This window comes from Mauremys reevesii, linkage group 2 (assembly GCF_016161935.1).
Source record: "Mauremys reevesii isolate NIE-2019 linkage group 2, ASM1616193v1, whole genome shotgun sequence".
NCBI classification, from domain to species: Eukaryota; Metazoa; Chordata; order Testudines; family Geoemydidae; genus Mauremys; species Mauremys reevesii.
The window spans coordinates 35,694,129-35,706,381 of NC_052624.1; the positions used below are offsets into that span (position 1 = coordinate 35,694,129).

The 12,253-nt window shown below is 46.4% G+C and overlaps 1 protein-coding gene across 2 annotated transcripts in view; it reads left to right on the forward strand.

Annotated features, from left to right (window-relative positions):
• Positions 1 to 2,013: 2,013 nt before the first annotated feature.
• Positions 2,014 to 12,253, forward strand: part of C2H10orf67 (chromosome 2 C10orf67 homolog) — a 120,944-nt gene continuing 110,704 nt past the window's right edge. Inside the window, exons 1-2 of one of the 2 annotated variants that reach the window (XM_039521675.1) lie at positions 2,014 to 2,278; positions 7,268 to 7,388. In XM_039521675.1, the coding sequence (XP_039377609.1) occupies positions 2,178 to 2,278; positions 7,268 to 7,388 (222 nt within the window). In that variant the 5' untranslated portion in view covers positions 2,014 to 2,177. The remainder of the gene's footprint in view (positions 2,279 to 7,267; positions 7,389 to 12,253) is intronic. The other variant, XM_039521674.1, reaches the window with a different exon arrangement.

Consider the following 12,253-nt stretch of genomic DNA (forward strand, 5'->3'; position numbering starts at 1 on the left):
TTTGGTATTATTAGGAATGAAAGGCACTACAAATCTAATATTATACTTCACATGTTTTCCAATTAACCCATACTATCTGATGTACTTCTGTCAAGTGGGGGACTGTATGGAAGTCTAAAGAGCACTTAACACAAGATGAAATGCTCCTCCATCTATCAACAGTTTAAAATCTGGAATATAAAAATAAATAGTTATTACAATGAAAATGTGTGTTCTACTACATCCATTATCCATAATGGTTGATAACATTTTCATCCTCCCCATCATCCAACTTCATAATTTGGGGAGCATTTTTTACTCCTTTTCCTCCAACATGTAGGCAGGTACCAAATCTTTTTGCTTCTACTTCCACGTTTCCTTCTGATGGCTAACTCATTCTTTAAATATATCCCACCTAGACCTTAGCAATCCTCTCATCTCAATTTTTCCAAAAAAACAGAGCAGTACAAGATTGGTTTTAAATTTACTGCTACTAGAATAATCCCTCACTTCTTCCCTGTAACCATAACACCACTCTTTGAGATGCTTCACTGGCTCCCACTGCACTGTGCGCCAAGTTCAAACTTCCATCCTTATTTTCAAGGTCCAACATAGTGCAGCCTCTATCTACATGTCTGATCTGGTCTACTTTTACATTCCCTCTGCTAATTATGCCAGTCTTGATACCCATTTATTCTTATATCCTTTCATGATAACCCTTATTCTTGGAACCTTCTAAAATTTGTCTGTCAAGGCTCCACCATCACCTCACTGAAGTCACTTGAAAATACCCATTTCTGAACATTGCCTACAAGCAGTGTTTGCAATATATTTTAATCATCAAAACATGTGTATGCCTAAAATCAAGCTTAAGATGGTTACTATGTTTTCCTCACCCCTTCCTTCTGGGTGTAACTCATAACTTCACAAACCTGTCATGCTCACTATTAATATTGTAAGTTCTTTGGAACAGGCAACTCTTCTGTGAAAAGCCTAGCACATTTCTGAGCACTATAAAATAAATAACATCATATACTATTCTTAGTATTTAATACTACATCACATGTATGTACATCAGTTCTGTCCCCAACGTGCAGCCACTGTCATTAGCATTATCATTAGGGCCAAACTGATGGATCTGAACTCCTATGAACTCTAGCTACTAGAGGAACACATACCATTGCCCCTAGTATGTGGCATGTCAAACTTGCTCAAATATTTGTGACAATGACATTCAAATACCTGTTCCAAAGACATAAACCCTAGTCTTATCACAGCTAACAGTTTTGTCTTTTAGCTCAAATGGTAGATGCCTGTGTTTAGTTGGCGGCTGAGTGTGTGCCTATGAGTGTCACTGGAAGTGGGAGATTGATGAGTGGGAAGGTAGATATCATTGGAGGAGGAGGTTTTGTGGGTGTTGCTGTGGAGGCAGGGAATGTGATTAGAAGAAGGTAATGAGTGTCACTGTTGGGGAGGGGGCTGGTTGGAAGGGTTGATGTGTGTTGCTGGGAGCAAGCCATTGAATGGGAGGTGTGTGTGTCCATCTTTGGCAATATGGGGCTTTTGTGGGTGGCTTGGTGGGTGTTGTTGGGTGAGGCACATAAGTGGGAGGGGGAAGCAGCTGAGTTTTGGTAGGCTGGTGGGTATCAGTGGGTGAGAGGAGGTTAGGTGGCAAAGTTGGTGGGAGCTGTGGTTAGTTGTAGGGTGGACACTAGTAGAGGGAGGTTATATGGCCGGAGTGTTCCTCGGGGGAAGGGCTGGCAGGTATGAAGAGGTCACTGGAAAGTGGAGGCAGGGAGATGGGAGTGGTGTCACTGCAGGAGGAGAGGTTGGCAGGTGTCCTGCGTTGTCTGATGTCACTGAGGTTAAATGGAAGGGCTGGTGGACGTCTGTGGGGCGGGGTTCTTGCGGGTGTCCCAGAGGGGGTGAGGGAGTAACTATGCGGAGTGAAGTGCAGGAATTTAGCGGCTAGGAGAGGATTGCATCACGGCTGCTCACAGCGGGACTTCCTTGCCTTCCCCGTCTCCACTCTCCCCAAATTGTTATCGGAAGTGACGTCACTCCCCCGGCCTCCAATCAATAATGTCTCCGGGGGGTGGGGCGGGGCGCTAGTTGCCATGGTATCGGACGCGTAGCTCCTTTCTTGCGGTCCTCCTCGACTCCCTAGTGGAGACGCGGCAGGAGCCTCCGCGCCAGCCATGAGCAGCCTGCCGGCCGGGCGAAAACTCAGCCTGTCCCCGCACATCCTAGAGCTCCTGGCGCTGCCCTGCTGCCTGGAGGAGCTGGAGGCCGAGTGCCGGTAAGAGAGTCACGGGACGGGGCTGGCACCCCTGTGGGGTGAACACGCGGAGCTGGAGGGGGAGCCCAGGCAGGCGGGGGAGCTGGAAGTGGGGGAGGGGAGCTGGGGCAGCCCAGGCAGGCGGGGGAGCTGGAAGTGGGGGAGGGGAGCTGGGGCAGCCCAGGCAGGCGGGGAACTGGAAGTGGGGAGGAGCTGGGGCAGCCCAGGCAGGCGGGGAGCTGGAAGGGCGGGGAGCTGGGGCAGCCCGGGCGGGGAGGAGCTGGGGCAGCCCGGGCGGGAGCTGGGGCAGCCCGGGCAGGCGGGGAGCTGAAAGGGCGGGGAGCTGGGGCAGCCCAGGCAGGTGGGAGCTGGAAGGGCGGGGAGCTGGGAGCTGGAAGGGTGGGAGCTGGAAGGGCGGGGAGCTGGGGCAGCCCAGGCAGGCGGGGAGCTGGAAGTGGGGGAGGGGAGCTGGGGCAGCCCGGGCAGGCGGGGGAGCTGGAAGTGGGGGAGGGGAGCTGGGGCAGCCTGGGCAGGCGGGGGAGCTGGAAGGGCGGGAGGAGCTGGGGCAGCCCGGGCAGGCGGGGAGCTGGAAGGGCGGGGAGCTGGGGCAGCCCGGGCAGGCGGAGGAGCTGGAAGGGCGGGAAGCTGGGGCAGCCCAGGCAGGCGGGGAGCTGGAAGGGCGGGGAGCTGGGGCAGCCCAGGCAGGCGGGGGAGCTGGAAGGGCGGGGGGGGAGCTGGGGCAGCCCAGGCAGGCGGGGGAGCTGGAAGTGGGGGAGGGGAGCAGGGGCAGCCCAGGCAGGCGGGGGAGCTGGAAGTGGGGGAGGGGAGCTGGGGCAGCCCGGGCAGGCGGGGAGCTGGAAGTGGGGAGGAGCTGGGGCAGCCGGGCAGGCGGGGAGCTGCAGCCCAGGCAGGCGGGGGAGCTGGAAGGGCGGGGAGCTGGGGCGGCCCAGGCAGGCGGGGAGCTGGAAGGGCGGGGAGCTGGGGAGCTGGAAGGGCGGGGAGCTGGAAGGGTGGGAGCTGGAAGGGGGGGAGGGGAGCTGGGGCAGCCCAGGCAGGCGGGGGAGCTGGAAGGGTGGGGGGGGAGGAGCTGGGGCAGCCCAGGCAGGCGGGGGAGCTGGAAGTGGGGGAGGGGAGCTGGAAGTGGGGGAGGGAATCTGGGGCAGCCCAGGCAGGCAAGGGACAGGGCTGGCTCCAGGCACCAGCTCACCAAGTGCGTGCCTGGGGTGGTAAGCCATGGGGGGGGGGGTGGCGTGCCGATCGCCGTGATGGTAGCAGTCAGGCGGCTTTCGGCGGCATGCCTGCGGGAGGTCTGCCAGTCCCGTGGCGTCCGCAGCAATTTGGCCGCGGATACGCCGAAGGCGCAGGACCGGTGGACCTCCCGCAGGCATGCCACCGAAAGCCGCCTGAGTGCTGTGCTTGGGACAACACAATACATAGAGCTGCCCCTGGTAGGGGAGTTGGAAGGGGAGGAGCTGGGGCAGCTGAAGTTGGAAGGGGAGGAGCTGGGGCAGCTGAGGTAGGTGGGGGAGCTGGAAGGGAGAAGCTGGTGGGTGTGTGAAGGGGACTTGAGGACCAAGAAAGGCCAGGGAGACAGAAGGAGAGCATCTGGCTCTTCATTGTGGCTGGAACAACAAGAGCTGATACCTTGTTTGGTGAATGTGGTGCCTTGCTGTACCTAGCCTTACTCCCTCCAACTATTGAGTAGGGGACGTAGGGCACCTTGACACTAGCAATATTTGTACTGTCTATGCTTAAAAAACAGTTGTGAAACTTTGAGAATTAGCCTTGAAGGTTTTTATAACACAGGAACTGCTTGGTTTTTTTTTAATGCTCCTCTTTCCAAAGGCTTTTTTGAAGAGCCCCTTCAGGGAATGCACTAACTTGTTTAGTTGGAGTTTCAAGCCAGAGGATTGTACATCTGTTCTCTGTGGTTGTGAGAAATCCTATCAAATTAAAAATACCAACTAGCTATTTTTAAGCAATACCAATTCACCCTCATGGACCCATTCTTCTAAAATGACAGCTGAAGATTACTTTAAATTATATTAACTCACCCCTATGGACTGTTATGTGACCCGAAAATAGCTTTTAAATCAGTCCTTGGCAGTACGTGACCTTATTCTTACATCTTTGTTTCATAATGCTTTATTCATATTTGTTTAAGATTTAAAAATTACAAGAAGTTGTGCCTACTATTGCTTGACACCCATTGTGCAATGTTCCTCAATGTAGCATTATTTTGGTATGACTAAAGAGCTTCTGTGTGTGAGGTAGATACCATATCTTTTTTTTCCTAAAAGAAAATGAAAATTTTACCCCTCCCCTATCCCCATTCTTATGTCCTGATCCTTTCAAATGTCAAAAGATAAGTAGGATCTGACTTAGCAACAGTTAAAGAACATGTGTGATAGGAAGTGTTGCCCCAGTGATTCAATAGGAAGCTGAGTATTGCCATTTTGGGACCATCCCATCAAGTCCTGCCTCCAGTAGTGGCTAAAATAATAGTTTGTTTTTAGGAGACAAAAATCCTGTAATATGCATTCAACTGTCTGAGCAGTGGTGCATGTGGGAGAAGTGTGCGTGGTACTCTTTCACCCTGCTTCAGTCCTGATTCTGAATCCCATTAAGATGCTAGTGGGCATTCTGCTGATGGAGTGAGTATTTTGGGCAGTCTTTCAAATATAAAACTGATGTTTTAGCCACTTGTATCCTTGTTTATATTTTGAACAGTGCTAGTGTCAAATCTGTTACACAACCCCTCATCTAGAATTTAGAGTATGTCACTCAGAATTTGTTTAGTATCAGAGGGGTAGCCGTGTTAGTCTGGATCTGTAAAAGCAGCAAAGAGTCTTGTGGCACCTTATAGACTAACAGATGTTTTGGAGCATGAGCTTTCGTGGGTGACTACTGAAAAACAACTGGAAGTCAAGATTAATGTAACGGGTACTAAATTTGTGGTAGTTGAAGATATGTCTTGTTTTGACGAAGTGGGTATTCACCCACGAAAGCTCATGCTCCAAAACATCTGTTAGTCTATAAGGTGCCACAAGACTCTTTGCTGCTTTTACAGAATTTGTTTATGTACCTAGGTTTATTGGAATTATAAGAAAAATGACAAAGCAAAAAGGAGTAATCAACTGAACAAATAAAATTTAGTTATTCACATCGTTCATTTCTGTGTCACTTTAATACTTCAAGGTTATGATGTTCTGTGCCTGTAAACAAAATGTTTTAAGAGTCGCAAAATGGTTCTCTCTGAATGCTTTCAAACCTGTTCTGAGGCTTTTTCTTTATGAATTAGGTAATTTAAATATAGCCTTTTCTCTAATCTATACTGATCAGTTTAAGCACCTTTCCAATTAAGGGATAAGTAGCTAAACCTAATAACCAATTTAAAACTAAAAACATTGTCACATCATAAAACTGGATGGCTTATACAGAGTTTTGTGGTAGACTCTTTGTCATAGCTTTTGCTTTTCAGCTTCTGTCTTCTGGGATGTTCCGGACTCCTGTGGACTACTTGACCATATATAACTGTGTCTGTTTCACATTATCTCTCATGGAAATTGTTGAAGAAACTTCTGTTCTTCAACAGTCTATCAGGCAAAGGACTTGCTACATTTCTAGCTAAAGCTTACTAGTCCAAACTTGCCATTTTCTTCTAATCATAGAATTTTATTCAGATGACAGTGAGTAGTCATTTTTTTTAAAACAATGGCTTAGTTAGAGAGAGAGTGGGATTTTGAAAGCTACCTACGTGGTTCAGGAACACTTTCTGGAAGAATGTTGTTCTATTACCCTTTATGAAGGAGAGAGAAAATACTCCATTCAAACCATTTTGTTAGGTACTGTATGAACATGAATAGACTTGGTCCTCCTCTCCCATAGAGTTTTAACTGACAGATTCTTTGTCCTCAGGCTAGCAAATCTTCCCTCCCCAGCCCCTTAATATTTTTAAGTGACTTGTCCAAGAATAACCTGGATGTCCAATTTGGTTGTCCTTCAAGAATATAATCAGTTTTTTTTCCTAGCATGATTAGCCACATGCACTGCTCGTGAAGAGCAGTCTGAGGCTCAACTGGCTAAGTGGCACCAGAGGAGGGATTTAGCAAAGCAGCTGAGACAGGCAGGTATAATCTACTTGTGTAGTTCAGTGACAATTTACAAGGAAATTGTCAGTTCATCCTCAGGTTGGACATAGGAATCAATTAGTGCATCCAAGAATTATTGAAGTGTAGGTCAGCAGGTTGTGAACAAGGCAGCAATTGCATTTCACTTGTCTAAACTGTTTTTGGCTTTCTTGGGATGCGGAACAACAGAATTTGACCTAGCCTGTTGTCCCAATAATGTCAAAACATATTTTGACATTTTCAGAACAGAATATTTATATATTTTGTTTCAAAACAACTTTGAGGGTTTTTTAAAATATTCTAAATAAAATTTAAAATGCCAAAATTGGGATATAGCATCTAAACAAAACATTTTGACCTGAAATTAATTTTTTTTTCAGATTTTGTTTTTTGGGAAATTTCAAAATTTATTTTTGTTCTGTCCCGAATAGAAAAAATAATTTTCCAGGAAACAGAAAATCTAGTTCCCACCCAACTCTAAAATTAAATATGATCTCCTGAACTATATGAAAGATTATTAGTGTTGTGTATAGAAAAATGGTCACAAAATACATTCTTTCCTCTCTGCATTCTCTTCCTATAGTGTTTAAAATAACATTCAGACATAAACAAACTTCAGAACAAACTTAGTATCTGATCAGAAACACTTCTCTTTCTGATACAAACATTGTAAGGGAAAACAGATTGTAAGTACACTTCTAACTCCATTCTCCCAAATTATACCCAATTGTTATCTTAGATAGGTACTGTAAGTAAAACAATAAGACATATGTCCTTTGGATGATCACTACTGTTTTGAATTTCAGTTCTTAAAGTTAAATTGCCTTACCTGACTAATTAATTTAGCAATCTTTCTTAAATGAAAACTTTTTTTTTGTAGGTCTTCCATTTCAGATGACTTAAAAGTAGGCTATTTTATCACAGATCATGCCACTCAAACAGATATCACAGAATTAGTAGAACTAAAGGAGCTTACTACTACTACACAAGCCCTAGTACAGGTAAGAATGCTTCTTGGATATGTCTCAAGATATTCTTCACCATGTTGTAGGACAAATCCTCTGGCAAAGTCATCTTTACCTTTTATGTTGTTTTCTGTCCTGTTATGGTTGTTTCATTTAAGCTTACATAAATCTCAGTTCTCCGTTAAAATATGCCAATAACTCATATTTATATTAAATAGGAATAGCTGAATAAAAGACTAGACAGTGTGGTTATACTCATCACAGTACATATTATATCCATGTGAAGACTGATCAAGCATATATATAAAAAGGAAAAAGTTTAAACATGGTGAGCAGAGAATGCACATGAGTGAAGACTTTCAGACTTAAACAGTAAACCTTTATATTAATGCCCAGGACACTAGAAGAGAAGTTTAGCGCTGGAATAAATAGGCCCAGCTCCATTAATACTACCTGTGAATTTGGCTATGTATGTATGCATATACAGGAAAGTAGCTTGTATAAAATAGTGCAATACCCTTACTTTAAAAAGATTATGTATAAAACAATTATGTGATGAATTAAATAGGAATATAATATTCAAATCAACTAGGTAGAGAAAGGGTGGTTGTAACTAAGGTCTTCTTTCAGTTTGCTACTGTGATTTTGGTAGAAGCACCAAGAGGCTTAAAAAGAAAATACTTGGATAAAAACATTTAATATTGGATTAAAACAAGCCAGTCTCTAACACATTCATGACTAACGAACCCATATTACAAAATAGTATGAAGAAAGTTACTGAGAGATCCCTATTTTTTTCACATTTTTCATTCATTTAAAATGCTACAAATTTAAAACAGAGGGAAGGAGATACTTTATAATTAAGGCTGCGAGTCTGTCACGGAAGTCACAGATTCCATGACTTTCCAGGACCTCCGTGAGTTCTGCAGCAGCAGTGGGGGTTCTGGGGCTGTGTGCAGCTGCCCACTCCCTGGGTCACACTGGCAGCAGACCAGCTGCGGGGTCCTGGGCTGCCCACTGCCGCCCGCCCTCCACCCACAGCACCCCCGGACTACCCCACCCCCGAGCAACCCACCCACCTCCTACCCCCTTCCCCAGAGCACCCAGGATTTAGTCAGGGGTATATAGTACAAGTCATGGACAGGTCACGGGCCATGAATTTTTGTTTACTGCCCACGACCTGTTTATGACTTTTACTAAAAATACCTATGACTAAAACATAGCCTTATTTATAATACAATGCATTAACCTGCTGTGGTTATTGCGGAAGACTATTGCACCAAATAGCCGATAAGTTTTAAAATTATTTTATACATGTTTTGCTCGTATTTTGATCGTCTGTTCGTGTTTCTGGTTGAAATAAACAATTTCTATCTTACATGAAAACTAAGGTGCATAGCATGTGAGTGCTTTTATAATAACCACTGCCTCAACCTTTAGTTGTAACCCTCCTATTCTCCTGATTCTTCACTGGGTTCTTCTGTCATTCAAAATGTTAACTTTTCTTATTAAGTAGTAGTGTTCTTTAGTCAGTCAACTGAACTATCACAATCCTGCCTTCTTACAATGCTTAAAATGTAAGAACATAAATAAGAACATAAGAATGGCCATATGGGTCAGACCAATGATCCATCTAGCTCATTATCTTATCTTTTGACAGTGATTGGTGCCAGGTGCTTCAGAGGGAATGAACAGAACAGGGCAGTTATCAAGTAGCATAGAAGTTCTATTACACTGTCTTAAATACAAATTATTTGATTCCATGAGTATTTATTCATTTTAAGAGGAGGTTCAAATTAATTACTCACTGTCATCCTTGGGCTTTTGTGACTCTGTTCTCTCTCAATTCTTCTAAATTTTGGATCATTCCTTGAGAGTCTCATTCAGTGGAACTTCCTCCTTTCTTCTCTTTCTTTCTGTTCAAACCCCTTAGGACTCCATTCTTGGTCCCCTCCTCCTTTCGCTCTGTTTGTGTGACCTCAGCTGCCAGCTAGGATTTGACTATCATCTTCATGCTGATGACTCACAAATACAACTCCCTACTTTGAATTTATCTCCTTCCATCCAAACTAAACTCTTAGCCTGTCTTTCTGACATCTCCTAGTGTGTGTCCAGCCAACAAATTAAACATAACATGACCAAAACTGAGCTCCTGATCTTTTCTCCAGAGCCCTCTCCACTCACTCCTTTCTCTATCACATTAGACAACATCACCATATTCCCTTTTGTTCAAGCCCTTAATGTATTGGCTTTTGCTTTGGCTCAGGCCTTTTCCTTTGATCCAGACAGCAGAGGGAGGTGGGGCGCAGAAATGGGAGAAGGAGTGGGAGCAGGAGCTAGTGCTTCTGCAGTGGAAATATTGTGGGGGCTTCTCTCCCATATGAAAACATACATGTGTGAAGGGGTGGCTGTGAGAGTGGGACCTGGAGGAGCTGAAGTGGCCACCTCAGTGCCTAGGATTGGGCCGGAGAGCAGGAAGGAACAGCTGGGACCCATTTCCCAGCCTGGAGTTCGTTGCCCACTCCCATCCCCCACAGAGTTTCAGTAGCTCTCTTTAATCCCACTCCTATCCCTCCGCCCCACCACTGACAGAGAGCTTTCACCCCCACCACTCTTCCCACACACATCCAGGCCACTTCTAAATCTTACAGCTTCTTCTTGCACAGTATCTACGAGATCTGACCTTTTCTCCCTGCACACACTGCCAACATTATTTCCCAAGCCCTGATCATGTAGCACCTTGACTACTGCAATCTCCTTCTCTTTGTCCTGTAAGTCTACAATCTCAGCTCTCTCAAGTCATTCAAAATGCAATCACTAAAATCAACTTGGCTCATTGCTCTGACGGTATCATCCCCCCTTTTCATTGAATCCATAATGCTAATTTCTTATCCTTACTTTCAAAGCATTTGACAATTTAGTCTTATCCTTCCTGTCCTCCTCTAAATCCTTCCTCAAAACTCATCTCTGCCTTAGGGTATACAGAAAACTGCAACCTAATATGGCTAAGCAGTGGCAAGTTTTGACCACAGCTATGGAATGGCAAAAAAATGGCATACATCTTATTACATTTGGTACCCTGTCTCCCGCACCATCTATTGTGTCCTTCTCGTTTGTTTCATTCCCCTATTATAGCTTGTCTTTTAGACTGGAAGCTCTTTGAGGCAGGAGCTGTTATTTAATATGTTGTGCGTACCCAGGGGCGGCTCTAGGAATTTGGCCGCCCCAAGCAGTCATGCCTGTGGGAGGTGCACCGGAGCCGCGGGACCAGCGGACCTCCCGCACGCATGACTGCGGAGGGTCCGCTGGTCCCGCGGCTCCAGTGGACCTCCCGCAGCTGCAGAGGGTTCGCTGGTCCATGGCTCCGGTGGAGCATCCGCAGTCATGCCTGCGGGAGGTCCACCCGAGCCACGGGACCAGCAATCCGTCCGCAGTCATGCCTGCGGGAGGTCCGCTGGTCCCACGGCTCCGGTGGACCTCCCGCAGGCATGACTGCGGAAGGTCCGCCGGAGCCGGCTGCCGCCCTGCCGGAAAAATGCTGCCCCAACCGCGTGCTTGGCGCGCTGGGGTCTGGAGCCGGCCCTGTGCATACCACTATGGGACCCAGCCTGGCTGTGACTTTTAGGCACTATGACAAAATAAATGTTGTTGTTAATAATGTTGTATCTGCAATTATACTAGTATAGGTAGGATATATGATTAACATTAGGGCCTAGATCCACAAAAGGACTTGCATTTCTCACTTAAGTGCCTAAGGGCTTGGCTACACTGGAGAGTTGCAGCGCTGGTGGTGGGTTTACAGTGCTGCAACTTACACGCAGTCCACACTTGCAAGGCACATACAGCGCTGGCTGTACTCCTGCTCTGCCTCAGGTATAACTATTGCAGCGCTGGTGATGCAGCGCTGCTCCACCAGTGTGGCCACCAAAAGCGCTGTAATTGGCCTCCAGCAGAATTTTCCCAGAATGCTTTTAACTAAAGAACTCTTTGTTTTGTTATGATGCCTCTTTGTTTTGTTGTTAACTCGGGGCTCCCGAGCTGCTTATCTAAAAAACAAACACAGCTACTGTTTGCTGTGAATGAGGCAGGCAGGGGGATGAATGTCTACAGCTAGTGTTTGCTTTAGGAGAGAAACAGCGGGGAGGGGGAGGGGGGTAAGGGAGTCCGTTGGAGCAGCTGCTTATCTGGTCTGCAGGCTGTTTGCATTTAAGAGTGAATGAGGCGTCGGGGAAATGATCAGAATTTGCAAGGCAGGGAGCTGACACAGTGTCGGCTCCAAAAATCCCCTCTCTCTCTCTCCCCCCAACCACGCTCCCTGTCACACTCCACCCCACCCCCTCTTTTGAAAAGCATGTTGCAGCCACTTGAACGCTGGGATAGCTGCTCATAATGCACCACTCCCAACACTGCTGCAAATGTGGCCACACTGCAGCGCTGGTAGCTGTCAGTGTGGCCACACTCCAGCGCTTTCCCTACACAGCTGTACGAAGACAGCTGTAACTCTCAGCGCTGCACATCTGCAAGTGTAGCCAAGCCCAAAGTCCAAAATTTAAGTACCGCTGAGATCCTTAAAACCCCTGTTCAGCTGCTGTCTAACTCTGGAGGTGCCTACAATTCCTGAGCGCCTAATTTTTTTTTTGTCTGTAAAAGTCCCAGGAGCCTAGGTTTCTGCATGCACCCAGGTGCCTGTCATTTCTAACCCTCAGTGCTATCCTCTAACAGGTGAAGATAGGTGTTGCCCTGCCTATCCCACCAGTAGGCGTTCTCAGAGCATGCCTAATTCCACCCAAAGTGCAGACATATAATTGCAGTATTATGAATCTGATTCTTCCATACCATAAGGTGCTTGCAGTATTGTTGATGCCAGTCTTTGCTTTTAACATCCCACAGTAATGATCATA